At 43.9% G+C, this 15,097-nt stretch overlaps 1 protein-coding gene across 2 annotated transcripts in view; it reads left to right on the top strand.

Annotated features, from left to right (window-relative positions):
- The first annotated feature begins 574 nt into the window (after window positions 1-574).
- The window catches only part of SPIRE1 (spire type actin nucleation factor 1), a 137,947-nt gene continuing 123,424 nt past the window's right edge, over window positions 575-15,097 (top strand). The window contains exons 1-2 of one of the 2 annotated variants that reach the window (XM_075416501.1): window positions 575-1,080; window positions 13,187-13,221. In XM_075416501.1, the coding sequence (XP_075272616.1) occupies window positions 762-1,080; window positions 13,187-13,221 (354 nt within the window). In that variant the 5' untranslated portion in view covers window positions 575-761. The remainder of the gene's footprint in view (window positions 1,081-13,186; window positions 13,222-15,097) is intronic. The other variant, XM_075416502.1, reaches the window with a different exon arrangement.

Here is a 15,097-nt window from a genome sequence, read left to right as displayed (position 1 = left end):
TTTTTTTTAATTTGCAGCAAAAGATGTTAATTTCCTTTTACAGATGCTAGGTAAAATTATAGAATACCAAAGGGGGAAAAAAGTGGTTTTGATGTGGGTTTTAAGTTATTTAGCCCCCACAGCAGGGACATGTGAGCGGTGCTCAGGGGCTCGGAGAGAAGCGGGTGCTCGGGGGGGGGGGGGGGGGGGGGCAGCGCCGTTGTGTCCCCCCCGGGGGCGCGGGAGGGAGTCGCCCCGCTGTCCGACCGGCGCTGTTTATCGGGGAGGGTGGGGGGTGTGTGTTGTTTCCCGCGCTCGGCGCAGCAGCAGCAGCCCGTTACCCGTGCCCGAGACAGGCGCGGACGCCGTGCGGCGCGGACGGGGATTTTAGCGCTGCCCGTGGAGGCGAGGGGAGCATTCCCGCCTCCGCCGGGCCGCCGGGCCGCCATTACGGCCGGGCCGGGCTGGCGGCGGCAGGCAGGCGGACAGGGGGCGCTGCGGCGCCGGGCGGCGGCCGTTGGCGGCGGGGGGGGCGGGGACGCCGTTGCGTTGCTATGAGCTGTCCCCCCCCCCCCCCCGCCGCGGCGGCCCGGGCGCCTCGCAGCTCCGCTCCTCCTGCCGGCCGCTGCCTGCTGCGCGGGCCGGGCTGTCCGGCGGCCTGGTGGCACTAGCGGGGCGGGGAGGATGAGCGCGGCGGGGCCGGGCGGCGGCAGCAGCACAAGCAGCAGCCGCGGCGGCGGGGCCGGTCGCTGAGCCGAGGAGCACCGCGGAGGAGGCAGGGCATGGCGCTGCCGGGGGAGCGCGGCGCGGAGCCCCAGCCCGGCGCCTCCCGCCCCTCCGCCGACGAGGAGGAGGACGGCGGCGGCGGGCAGCCGGAGGCGCTGTCTCTGGAGGAAATCCTCAGGCTCTACAACCAGCCCATCAACGAGGAGCAGGCGTGGGCCGTCTGCTACCAGTGCTGCGGCTCCCTGCGGGCCCGCGCTCGCCGCGGCGAGACCCCCGCCGCCAGGCTCGGGGCGGCCGCCCACCTCCGCGTCTGGCGGGACGGCGCCGTCACCCTGGAGCAGGGCGAGCCCCGCCGGCCGCCCCCGCCCGCCGCAGGTAAGGCCGGGCCCCGCCGCCGCCCCCCGCCCCCTCAGCCCCGCGGGCACGGCCCGGCGAGGCCCTTCTCCCTCGGCCTTTGTCCGCGGGGTGCGGGCGGGCTGCGGGGGGGGGGTGGCGGGGAAGAGGGCGAAGGTGTGTGTGGGCATCCCCGCGCCGCTGCGGTTTCGTGCGTGGAAAGGTACAGGCGGTCTCCGGGGATTCAGCCGTCTGCGCTGGGCGCGGGGGAGGCGAACGCGGGCCGAGGGTTCTGTACCCGCGCCGTGCTGCGTGCCCCGCGCCCGCAGCGCCTGCCCTGGCAGCCTCGGGGGGTCCCGCCGGGCCGGGCCGGGCCGGGGTGCGGCGGCGCTCGGAACCGACTGGGGGGACTCAGCGCCCAGGGAAACGGCGGTTCTGTTCGCCTTGGGAAGGGGGAGCAGGGCGCATGTCTGCTTCCCAGCGCTCCGAAGCTGCGGCTGTGAACGTGGAAAGGAGTGGAGGGTTTTTTGTGGCAAGTAAAGCTTGGCCTCTGAAGAGAAACCAAAGCCCGGCAGCGGAGGGTTGGCGGTGGGTGATGGCGCAGAGGATGGTGTTCGCCGGCGTCAGCCCGCTCCGCGTTCAGCGTCACTGGACCTTCCAGGGAGACGGAGGTTTCGGGATTTCCAGTCACGTGAAGCAGAAGGCGGTGGTAAAATCACGGAATGGGATGAAGCGAGCCCTCGGCACTGGGAGCGCAGATGCTGTGCTCGGTGTTACGATTTGATGAAACCTTTTAGTAGGGTGCCTGTCTGAAAAGTCCTTTGGCAGAGAGTTGCGGTGACCCAGTCTGGAGCGAGTGGTACATAGAAATATCAAACACACTCAGGGGAGGAAGGGACATAATTTTGTTCCACCATTGAAATGAGTCTAGTAATTACTTCCACTTAAATATGATCTGATGTACATTTAAAATTATTTTTACAAATGGGTTATTGTAATGTTAATAAAATGCCAGACCAGCACCCAGAAGTTCCAGGGAAATACTTTCCTGACCAAGCCATCTGTGTGTTACAAGAGCATGGGAGAGTTCTGTATTGCATATTGTGTGCTGTTTTTACTTACAGTCGTTTGAGATGGTATCACACTTCTGCCTTTCTCTTTGCTGCTGTAGGAAATATATTAATTTACTATTTCTTTCTTGCTTTTGTTGCTTTTTCCTTGCCATTTGTGGGCTTTTTCTATTTCCTTTTAAGTACATCTTTAATGGCCCATAGGAAGGTGTTGGATATATCTGGAGATAAAGTTCAGGCCCCTCACTGACATCCAGCTGGTTTAGTTTATGCGAAAGCTGCACGTCACATCTGCATTAGTCTTTTTAAACGTTTTAGTTAGCATGTGCTAACCTGAGTGTATTGATACTGCTTTTAAATCTTTGGTTAGATGAGACCTTTTTTCTTATCTTCCAGCCCTGACTGTTTTTCTCTTACCTCCTTTCTTGTTTTTGTTTTTACATTATTATTGTACATACTATGTTGTGTATCAGTTAATGCCACATACATGTGCTTATTTCTTGAAAATCTTAGAGAGAGAGAGTATGTGTATATATATGTGTACATATGTGTGTATATATAAAGATAGCTAGTCTTCTAAGACCTCCCAGGAAAGCATGAGGGGGAATAACCCAGGGTGAGCACTCGCTCCAGCACGTATAATAGGAGAGTGGAGGAGGGGAGATTGAGTACGGTCTAGGAATGGACATCTGGCAGCAGTGGTCCCACTTCTGCATCAGCCGCAGGTAGGCGCCGGGCTTTGAGAGGAGGCAGTGTTCCTCCTGGGGTCCTCTCCGTGCCCCTGGTCTTCCTCATCCGCCTAACTTTGAGTAGACTTCTGCAATACAGGCCATTGCTCAGCATTCAGGCTTTTACAGAGGTTTTTGTGTGGAATCTGTAGCAGTTTTTCACTGGAAATCATCGTATGCGTGATAGAGTGAGTGTTGGTAATTCACTAGACTGACTATTGAAGAGGAGTTGACAGTAGGCTTGTTTCTCTTTGGTATCTTTTGAACTGTCCCAGTTCCTTTCCTTGTTGCTCACTGCGGTGTCCTGAGGTGATGATTAATGAGCTTTCTGAGCCAATTTCAGCTTGAGCCTCTTGAACGGGTGTTTATTCTTAGGCTCGTGTATTCTGTTCAGTACCAATGAGAGCTTAAGCACCATTGCCCTGGCGCTGTGGCTTGGGGAGCAGTACGTCGTAGCACAGGCCCCAAAGCTGTCTGGCCACACTGACTTTACTCTTGAGATACAAATCAAAGTTTTCTTAAAAGCAAGTACTAATTATGTAGAAATTGATGGTACTTTTCCAAAGCCGTTTCTTGTGAAGCAGTTTTCTGGTTAATGCGCAATACTTGAAATTCCAGGTAAAAATACTTAGAAATTGAATAAAATGTCCTTGAGATACGAAACAAAGATGAGTTTCACTGATACTGGGACAGAAAAACAACCTTGGAGTTCAGTCCCTATCCTCAAACAAACCCAGAGACTGATTCTTAGATCTTTCCAGTTTTATCTGCGTAGTCTATTAATATTTGGTTATCTTTTTTTTTTTTTAAAAAAAAAGTGTTTTTGTTCAATAGAAGTAAAAAGATTAAGAAGGAAAATGTCACTTTGTTCTTCATTTTCACGTAAGCATTGATATTACCTGAATTCCTGGCAAGAGGAGGATCAGGAAGGATTCCTGCTAATTGTTTTTCTGCCTTTGTATTTCAGACAGCTTGGATTTAAATGCGTGTGTCAGGAGGTTTGTTGGAGCAGTAGGGGTTCTGCGGGTTAATGTAGTGATACATAAAAATGTATAGCTGTAGGTTGGTGCATAAGTTTGGGTAATTCACAGGAATAAACATTGGCTGTTAGTTTCTGTTTTTGTAAACAAGACGATCCTGTGTGGGCAAATAAAGAAGTCCCCAAAGAATGGTGTCTTTGGGTAGCGAACATTCGGGCTTTGTTCGGGATTGCGAAGAACGATGTGATCAGTCATGCCTGTCAGCAGAGCTCGGGCGAAGTCAGGAGCAAGCGCAGCCGTGTCGGGGAGTTCGCCTTGGAGACTCTCACGAAGCGATGTTTTCTCGGTGTGTTGCAAACCTTATCGTTACTGTTTTGCCAGAACTGAAGTGAGTAAGAAAAAAACATGAATATGCAAAAAATTAAGAGCTCACTCTGGTCATCTTAGTATGAGTCACTGTAACTGTTTCTGTACCACAGAAATATGGGTTGCTTAGAAACACCCTTGGTGAAATTGGAGACACGGCGTCGAATGTTTCTTACCTAATGGCTGTTTTAGCCGTCTCTTTGTTACTTGCGATTTGTATGAAATGAGCTAACAGTGGCATCTAGTAGAGTGCCAGATTCAATACAGAATAACTTCTGAACAAGCTAAAACGTTTGGTGAAACACGTGGTTTGACTCCTCCAAGCTCTTGCCTTGTGGAACAGCACTTTGAGGCGTTTTTATGAACTCGAAGCAGTAATGAAGTGGGAGATGCAGGGGTAGAAAACCCGTACGAGAGCAGTCGACCTCGCGCGCCTGGTACGTAGCTGAGCAGAACGCTGCAGGGCGCAGGAGGCTGTTTTGTGGGGGTCACGTTGTCATCGCGAGCTGGGTAAGGGGCTCTTGCTTCTCCGTGTGCCGGCTGCGCTGCCTCCATCCCACGGGACAGTGTAGGGGATGAGCAGGCTTGGAAAAACTGGGAGTTTTCCCCACGTGTTTTGTTAGTGCCGGATCCCTGGCTTAGTGAAGGCAGATGCTGGTCTTGGGTGTGGCACCGAGCTCCTGGAGAGGAATGGCCACGGGGATCTCGGGAAGGGGCAAAGGCGGGTGTTTGGGAAACCAAACCGTGCCGACTTCCAGTCGTGGGCTGCTGAGGACTGGCATGCATGCGGCACTCCTCGGGCTCCCGTCTCCTTTCTGAGAGCCTGCCTCTGCGGGTAGAGTTGGTGGCCCTCCTTTTGCCGTGTCCTCCAGCCCTAGAGGAGAAAGTGCAGAGGGAAATTACTGCTGGTTTTATCAGAAGCAAGTACATTGCAGATTCTTCTCTTGGAAATCTGCCAGGCGTTCAGCAGGAGGGCAGAATGCATGGAGTATTCTGGCTTTGAATCAACAAGATCACAGAAAAGTTGACTGCGCAGTGGCTTTCACGGGACTCAGAGGGCTCGGGGTAGGACAGGCTGGAAAGAAATAGCTTACGTTGTCTTGGCAGTTGTAATGACATTCATGTCCTTCTTACGCCCTTGTGTGCCCAGGTGTTGGAAGGCAGCGTGGAGAAACAGAGGGCAAATACATACAAATTTAGCTTGTGTGCATCAAAGCATTCTCATCTGTCAGTCTCTTGTGGAGCACTGAGGAAAAATATGCAGGATTTTTAGAGGAAAATGGATGTACTGACATTTTACTTTTAATTTTGTTGACCATTTTGAAAAATAGTGGATGGGAGTAGCCTTGCTTGCTGTTTAAATTTCAAAACAGGTGTTGCTATGAATGCTTCTAAAAGAAGTAGTACCTTTAGAATTAGGGCTTAATTATGCTCTGAATTCAGATTTTGTTCAAGGATATTCAGAAACATCTGTATTTAGAAATAATAAGGTTTGATGTATTAAGCCTTCCCTTTTCCTGCTTTAAGATAGAAAGGTATCTGTATACATCTATAGAGATATGTTGATGTTGGAAGTCAGGGTAGGAAGCAAATGGCAGTAGGCAGCAGAGAGGAGCCTCGGTGAGTTGGTACTTTATCTCTGCTCGCTTGCTCTGCTGATCTGTGGAAGAAAGCAAGCCAAGGCCTTATTTATGCTGGGGTTTCTGCCATCAGTGTGGTTCCCAGTACATAAAGGTGAGCTGGAAGGCTTCCAGTCACGGCTTATGTGATGTGCAATGGGGTTTGTGTGGGCTCTCTGTGGATGTGGGCGGATGGCTAGGGACTATATTATAGACAGCTCTGGTGGGGGAGGACAAAATAAGCAAAGAAAAGATCCCAATGTAACAGAAGAACACCTTTGATTGGGGGGGGGGGTGGTGGAAGCAGCATATTCCAAATACTTGCACAAAAGAAATGGGAGAAAGTTGCCAACAGTGCTAGGTGACCTTGGGTTACCTGTGTTTGTATGCAGAAATGTTGGAGGTGGTAAGTAGGCAGTGAAGGAATAAAGACTAATTTGGTGTTGTCTGAAATCTGCGTTTGTTCTGAAGGAAAACTTAAGACCAAAGAACTTTGAAAAACTGTGGGCTCCTGATGTTCATAACAACTTAAAATAAAAGATAACACAGTTTAGTGGAGGTTTTCTTGCCTAATGTAGTAGAAATGTTGCTGTGAAAAGGAAAGTGGAATTGTACTTGTCATTGTTCACAGTGACTGAAGAGTAGAGTGAAAAATGAAACATCTGCTATTGCGTTGCAGAGAGTTAATATGATGTCCCTATGGGTCGTCACTGGAGAAAGAACAAAGATGATTTAAAAAAAAAAAAAGTAAGTAATGGAGTTCAGCTTCAGGGGCTGGAGGTGATGGTTTACCCCACAGTACCCAGTGAGAGGTGGTGGGTAGGGCTGGAGTAGCATGAGAAGGGCTTTGAAAATGAAGATGGTAGCAGTGTGTGATGTGACAGAGAGAGAGAGAGAGTGCGCCTTTACCAGAATGATTCGGAGAGCAAGATGTGATCAGAGCGGCAGGCAGTGAAAATGACCTGCACGGCAGCGGCGTTGTGAATGAGTCTGACCTGAGCGTGACTGCATTTGCCAGGTGTGCAGTAGGTGTGTTGCAGGTGGCGAGAGGATTAAAGGCACATAACATCCTGGATCCATGTTGGCAATGAACGTAACTTCATAAAAGTGGGGCAGCTTTTTCATAATGTCTGCTAAAAGGAAACTGGGAAGTATTCACTCCTTGTTTCCGAATTAATTTATCGCGTTACAGCATTGGATCCGGTAAGGAGACAAAACGAATATTGTTCTATTCCTGATAAAACCTTAAGATAGCTTGCGTGACACACTCAAACATGAGTGTGTTACTGAATTTTATTACTGTGCAGTTTAAAAGAGGAATGAAAGGAGATGAGTCAGTAAGACTGTAAAGACATAGCTGAGGTAGAGAAGAATTAAGAGAACTATGTTTTCATGTACTTGAGAGGTTTTGTTAACAGCTGGTGAAAGTTCTTAACAGATCCAACAGTGCTGCGCTATCAATTTAGAAAAGCTGTAACCTGCTTGAAATTCTGGATTCATCAAATACTATGGCAGAAACTGCCGGTGACTTCAGTAGAGTCAGAATTCTGCCACGAGCACATTTACTTTTTGAATCAGCGAGCAAGTGGATGGCTCCAGGAATAATTAGAATATGATTGAAGTAACAGAACTTAAAAAAAAAAAAATGGGGAGACGTGAACTCTGCAAATTCATGCTTTTTAGGAAGGGTTGATATCTGGACAGGCCGGAGGAAAGTGAGTGTAGTATCTGTACTTAAGCATCTGCAGAAGAGACTGGCAGCTACAAATAGAGCTCAGCAGCACTTGGAGATGTGTATCTGTCTACCACAGCATTTATCTTAGAATAACAAAAATTAGTGGGATCCCTAGGTAAACTCACAGGTTTGCTGAAGAGGGTGAGCAGTGGAACACAGAAAGAACTGTATGGTGACCACAGCCTTTCCTTCTGCAGAGTGGAAATGGGACAAGACAAGGAGTGACCACTTAATTGTATCTTAGAAGGTAGCGTGGATTTGTTAATTTGGAATTAAAGAATATTATTTTATAATTTTTATTAAAAAACTTAACTGGGTGGTAACAGCAAAGACCTCTTAGTCATTACCTTTGCATTGTGCAATGTACAAGAGGGTTGCTTGTGACTGTACAAAATGAGGAGTGACTTCAGTGGAGTGTTCAATGGAGAAAGATGAAGGTGTGAAAAAAGATTGACATAGGGAAGGAAAGTCCTGCTGCCTTCAGTCCAGTAATCTCTCTAAGAATTTTCCATGTATTTTCTTACAAATTTCTTTCTCTTTCCCTTTTCCTCTCTCATGTAGAAAAATGAGGCGTACCATTTCTAAGTCGTCAGCTGTAGGGTGATACAGAAATCATGAGTCGGACCCAAAAAGCTGCAAGCTCTGAAAACTCATCCTGTTTCTTGTTGCCTTCTAATTACACAGTTTAAAGGAAGGATATGTTGATCCGCGAAGCCCAGGTGCTTTACTTAGAAACATGGGTCTCTGTGCTCACTGCTCTGAGATGTCTCCAATTACCTTTCCTAATCCAGTCTGCTTCCTTCCACTTCCTTGTGTTCTCGCTCTTCTTGACCTTCTTCCCTGCAGCCAATGTCGCATACTCCTAAGCTACACTTTACCTATGCTTGTCGTTGTAATTTTATCTTTTTTTCTGTTTCTTTTTATCAGGCAAGATTTCCCTGTCCTCCTGTTTGTCTTGTAATACCCGTCCTCTGCCAGAAGTCTGGCTCACTCCTGCTACATCAATATTTTCCTCTCCATTAGTTTAGTTATGAATCCTGTTATTTGCATATTCATCTCTTTTCCTTATGTTGCTTGGTTGCCTTTGCTTTCTTCATTCTTTCCCTTTTATTGGTGCTAATCTTGACTCTTGTATTGACAGTCTTGTCACATTTGGTAACTGATGCTGCAGTTCCTGCAGTCAAGTGATTAAATGAGAGTCTGAACAACTTGGTTTGTTTGGTTTTTTTTTAAAAGGGATTTCCTCATTCTCTTAAGGGCAGGGAAAAGCCTACTATTGTAGCTATGGTGCCTCCTGAAGACAGAAAAGCTAGAAAGCAAATTCAGATTCAACTTATCGTTAATTTGGGGGCATGACTAAAGACTGTTCAATTTAAGAGTCTTGAGTTAGTGGCTCCTGCGTTCTCCCTCACTCCCTTTCCGTTGATTCGCCCCTGTGTTCCTTCTTTGGCCACTTCTTCCACTGTCCTCCAGTACGTATGGGCAGTGGCTGTCTTTCCTGAAGGCAACTTGAGTTCTACTGTCGTGGAAATAACAGTGCGATTTCTCCTAAAACCTGCAGAAATGGGCTGTGGCATTTAATCCGAATATTAGTCTTTAACACAAAATGAGTTTTAGGTTTGGTGCCAGTGCGTACATCAGCTACACTGTTGGCTGAAATCAGTGCTAATAATCTCAATTCTGCAAGAAGCAAAGGCTTTTGGATCTGGGCAGAGGAATCTGAGATGCCAGAGGAAAGCTGGGAAGATGTTCTGAGGCTCTCGGCTGCAGGGCTCCTCGAGCAGCCGGTTATAGCTGAAACAGCGGCCGTGTGACTGTCGTGTCACATCCCTAACGTCAACTCTGGAGCTTAATTTTTCTTCGGATAGCAGAGTGCAAATGGTTTTACACATCCTGTGTGTTTTCTTACAAATATCCTGTGTCAGTCCATTTTAACACACGGAATTCTCTGTTTTGCTTTTAAAATTCAGTCTTAGATTTGTGCTTCGTACTATTGGCAGCAGTACATGATATGCTTGCTCTTTGTTTTTAAATCTGTGAAGACCCTTTCTAACTCTGACCTGTTAATCCTTGGAAGGCAGGGATATTGTGCTTCAGTGAAGCACGAGCTATAGATAAATGGAGTATAGTCTTTTTTAAACAGCATTCTGAGAGATTTTGTGAAAAGAGTTATTTTTTCCGGTCTAAGTAGCAGCCTGAAGCTCCTGCCTTGAGGGATGAGACAGTGTGCCCTAATGGCTGATGGAAGTTTGGCATGACTTCTCTTGTTGAGGGTTTGAAATAAGAATGATTTTCAAATAGAAATTTTGAGGAATGAAAGATGAATGTGAAGGTTTGGAGTTTCTTCTTGGTGGCAGATACGTCTCTTTGAAGATTCTTTTCAGAGATATAAGAAACCTCCAATTTAAGTCTCTTTCCTTCTTGCAAAAACTGTTCATTTTTTGCATTTCAGCTATCTATGAGTGAAAAAATCCTATCATCTTCCAAACTGTACCTTGTTTATAAATGGAAGTTAACTTGACAGTTTAAGCTATGCTATTTACTAGTAATGAATGCATTAGTCACAATTCAAAAGCTGTCATGGAAAAATACTGTTGAATCTTTTTTGGCAGTAAGAGTGGTGAAAACGCTGCGCAGATTAGTGTGTAGTTGAACGGTTGTGAAGTCTGGAGAAGTCTGCGTCTACGTTAAAAAGCAGCAGTTGAAATAATTTTGTAACTCTTTGCCTATTTACCAGCAATTAATACTGCTTGCAGACAGAGACTATTCTATGACTTCTTATAGGGAATATTTTTTTTTTCTTCCGGTGCAAATTAAGAAAGTGTGACCCTTAGGCTATGTTTAAGAAGTTCTGCTTTTTCAGTCATGTCAGCTGAAGAGGGAAGGAATTTCTACTCCTAACCAGTATAAGTAAAGCCAGTATGAGTAAAATGGCTTGCGTGGGCCGTATGAAAGCAAATTCATTTCTGTCTTGATAGATGCGAGTAAGTGCATGTTTATTGGGTCAATACTGTTAATGCTGTCCAGAAATGTTGGAAATTCCCGACGTAGGGAGTCCGTAAGTCACTGCTAACAGCTCAGGGAAGTCTGCAAAGTGTATAGCTGTACTCAAGGTACAGAAGGATATGGAATGGTATGGCTAATAATTACCATAAGGCAGCATATATTAAAATGTTGTAAGTCAGTTAGTAGTCCACACCTGTCTAGAATGCTGTCTGCACTGCGTTTGAACTGGCGTGAGACTTCAACTACTACTTGTTCCCCCTTCCTTCCCCAGCATATGGAATAATGACAATATGATTGGTTTTTAAAATGCTGGTATAAATGGGAATAAATAATGCAGCTGACGATATTCCCTATATTTTTATAATAATAATGATTTTCTCTGAAAGGAGTAGTAAATTTTGACAGTACCATATGTGAAATAAAGAAAGTTTCCAGAGTGTGAGTGCTTTTCCTTGAAGATCGGCTTTCATGGAAGTTTATCAACGAAGATCTATCAAAGGAGCTGTGTGATAAGCTTCTTGCTGCTCCTGCCAGAAATCCAAATTTTGCTTTACTTGTTTTAGTCTAGGCTGATTTACTTGGTTTTGTGCTTCAGGGCTTGGTTAGGACTTCTATTAAAAGGATCTTTGTAGGATCTCGGCATTGCTGTGAGGTGTAGCAGTGAGTACTCTGTGCTACTGAGAGGATCTAGTAGACAGTTTGACTCCTGTTCCATTAGACCATAGGAGATGCAAGTCAAGATGTTTTAAATTATCAGTGGTAGCAAACAATGGTGGCCTTCTGTATACCATTGCATCATTATAGGTTTAAAATGACTATGTTTTTCTGAAGTAGTAATATTTTTTTAAAATAGTACTTCTATGCAGAAAAGGCAGCACACTTTTTTGCCCCATCTTGACTACATTTCTGCGAATTAGTCTTGTGTTATCTTGGTCATCTGTTATTTGTGTTTCACAGATGTAGCCCCTAATATTCATAAATCTGCTAATAATCATAGGGGTATTTAAAAATATTCTAGGTAAATTTCTCCTGTTTATGGGAGCGTTATATATTGTGAATGTTACCATTTTAAACACAAAAAACTCTTTTATGTGGATCTTGAAATGAATAAACCGGCATCACCGGTCCCTTTGAAAAGAGGATACATGATGCAAAAGCTGCCTTTTTAAGTCACTCTTCTGTTCTTCATTTTGAAGTCAGACACCAGTGGTAAACATTCAGCTTACATTGGCAACAGCTCGAAATGAAGGTAAACAACTTTCACTCTGTTAGATGGATGTTCCCTATTCATTCAAGACATATTTAACCTTTAGTTTCAAAGGGAAGGTAACCAATTCAATATGAAAAATTAATCTTTTTTCTATGCAGGTGACTTCCCTAGTGCCAACAGTTTTGCGTGCCATTCAGATTTAACATGAGAAGTCAGCATGATCACTCCTCAGTGCACACATGATGCTAACCAGTGGGTTGAGCTTCCTTGGGCTTGCCAGGCAACCTGATAAGATGGTCCTTCCAGTTATGGATGCAAATTGCAGGCTCTTCCTAACTATTGCAGTAAATCCTTCGACCGCGCTGGGTGATGTTCAGCAACCTGTAACGTGTGTTCTCAGCGTACGCACAGTCAAGCGAACACGCGCCGTTGTAGTTTTTGGGTATGTGGGGACTCAGAGCTGTGTCACCCGTTTCCTGGGGTGAGTGCCATCAGGCCCAAAGTCGCAAATTTTAAACTAGCAGTGTGGGTGCAACGCAGCCAAAAAGCAAAGACAAAAAGATAAAATTCAGTATGTGTGTGTTTTGAAATTGAAGTTTTGGATAGCTCCCCTTTGAAATGGATATATTTCAGTGGAATACTTGACTTTCTTGAATGTCATTTTTCCAACAGAAAATAATACTGTCAGAATTTCTTCAACCTACTTTGATAAGAATTATTAGTAAGAAATTATAAATTTACTGGTTTTAGTGAAATGGTAATTCCTAATATGCTGTGGAATTTGTCTTATTTTTTGTAAGCTGCACTTACACTTTTACACCGAAGTGTTTTATCTTTGAGAAAATTGAGATTTCAGTTTGATGAAACAATTCAGAAACTGATTTTTTTCTTTATTATATAAATTCTGAAAGTGAGGTTTCTGAACTTGGAGAAAATGCAAAAATTGACAAGAGGGACTTACTAAAACATTACAGTAACATTTCAACTTTAATTTATTTGAACTTCATGTTGTTGTTGAACTCTTTGATATGCCTGAAGTATCAGATGAAACAGTGTTTTTTCCCTGGTTTATGAGTTAATGGGGTTTTTTTCTCTTGAAATAATTATTTGCTGCTGCTTAATTTAAGCCAGCGTGTTTTCATGTTGCCTCTGTGGCCAAGCATCAGTCATACAATTTAAATAATGAAGCCGGGCATGAAAGACACATCTTTTTAAAAGGGAATATTGTGAAGGATCCAAATAAAGAGGGCAGGGCTGCCTCCTTTTTTGAATTCTGTGATGCATATATAATAGAAGTATTATTGAATTGTATGCTTAAAGTAAGGCAAAGAATACTTGACAATTACTCAAAACAAAAAAAAGTTACTCAAATTTTTAGTTTTTTTATTTGTCTATCACCTTTTACTTAATCGGATTTTTTTTTTCCAATTACAGATAAATCTGGCCATTTACACTGCACAGAAATGGAGGTAAGAGAAGTATTTTGTGTTCTCTGCTAGTGCTGATTTAGCTTAGCTCTTTTTCATTAGCTTACAGTGTAAAGGTGGTACATTTATACTGTGGAGTTATCACTGCAAAGTTGTGACGTGAAATGTGTATTGTATTTATGACTTTCATTAACAGCTGCGTAAATGTGTCTTAACATGGGATATTTAGTCTCACGTTCAGAAAAGGAGGAAAGAAAGGCCTTGTGGTTTTCCAAAAACAAGGTCAGAGGTATGTTATACAACCAATATAATCACGTTTGATGTTAATTTCTTTAAATATTTTTATCAGAATATTTTAGATAATTTCTGTTGTATAAATTCTCAAAATTCTTTAGAAAGGACCAGTAGGTCATGAAATAAATACTTAATGTTCGTTGAATGGCTCGGTGGTTTTTGACAGCCCAAGAATTTGGAGGGAAACGGAGAAAACAAGTGGACTTGGAACTTCACACACCCCTCATACTGCTTGTCATACTTGGCATACATACTGTCACAGGGTTGCTTGTCCATCTAAAAACATGCCGATTTCAGATACCTTTACTATTTCCTTTATCACTTGGCAACATTTTGGGGCCCAAGAATAGTGTTGTATGTCTTGCTGGGATAGTGACAGAAACACAAATCCAGTTAATTCTACTTGATCTGTATCTTGACCATTGTTTGATGCTGTATCTTTGACACTAAGCTGTGACTATTATTGTAAGCGTGTTCAAACTATCGTTTTGCCGAATTCATAGATTTAATCCAAGACTGAAAGGAAAACTAGGTAGAACGTTTCACTGAACAAGATAAATAATGTAGTTTACTCCTTAAATATATTTATTGCTGGAGAACTTTAATTTGTGTGTCCTTTGCAGGGCAGTCTTTTCTCACTGCCTTTGAACTTTCTTTGAAATGTAAAACGAAGTTTTTACTTCAGCTGTTCCATCAGTACCTCAGGCTGAGCCTGGAGATGGGGCAACTGCATGCATCTTAATTGACGTGTTGTCTGTTTTCTCATCAATAATAGATATGAAGGTGACAAACTGCTGTTCCTGAATGGTTTATACATATAAACGGTGCATGAAAATGGCTGGTTTAAAGGCAAAATGAAAGGTCAGCTAATTCAGCTACAAATGGTAAAATGCTAAGGCCATCCAGATTTTTGCAAGCATTAATAACAATAAAAAAAGGAGATGTTCTTTCTGCAGTATGCAGCGTAAAGGAGTAATTCCTAACTCATATAAGTACAGAAATTGGAAGTAGGCACATTTTTTTTCTTTGTGTGTTTGGCTTAAGCAAATGCATCCTGGTTTTGTTTCAGCATTTGAAAAATCTCAGTTCATAAATCTAGTACCTTATTTATAAACAGTAATCTAATGTGTCATTTGCTTTGCATACTGAATATTGTTTACAATTTTGCTTTGTGTTCTTTTTAACGGAAGGTAATGAAAGGCCATAACACTAAAATACAGAAAATAAGAAACCATTGTTAAAATATTTTTTAACAAAACAAAAAATATTTCATTTTGGGAAAGTGAAAGCGCTTTTGTTTCAAATGAAAATGTCTAGTGAGAGTCAGTTGGGTAGGATATACTTCAGCTACCATAGGAAAAGAGTTTTTAAATTTTGATCTTTTTAAAATATTTTTTGTTGATAGTTGGAAAGAAAGGCAGATTAGAATTTCCCATGAGACGGTGGCTTCATTGTAAATTGTCTCTAATAAGCAGCGCAGTGACTATTAGCATATTGACTCTTCTGTTTGTCATTTTCAAGGAGGCTGTGAAGGAGTCAGTGGCTTTTTCCTCCTCCTGAATTCCTTTGGGGCTGCAGCTTTACATTTGGAGTTGGTGATGTTTTCAGATGTTTTTCAGAACTA

Source organism: Opisthocomus hoazin, chromosome 3 (assembly GCF_030867145.1).
Source record: "Opisthocomus hoazin isolate bOpiHoa1 chromosome 3, bOpiHoa1.hap1, whole genome shotgun sequence".
NCBI classification, from domain to species: Eukaryota; Metazoa; Chordata; class Aves; order Opisthocomiformes; family Opisthocomidae; genus Opisthocomus; species Opisthocomus hoazin.
This window is presented reverse-complemented; position numbering and strand designations above follow the sequence as displayed.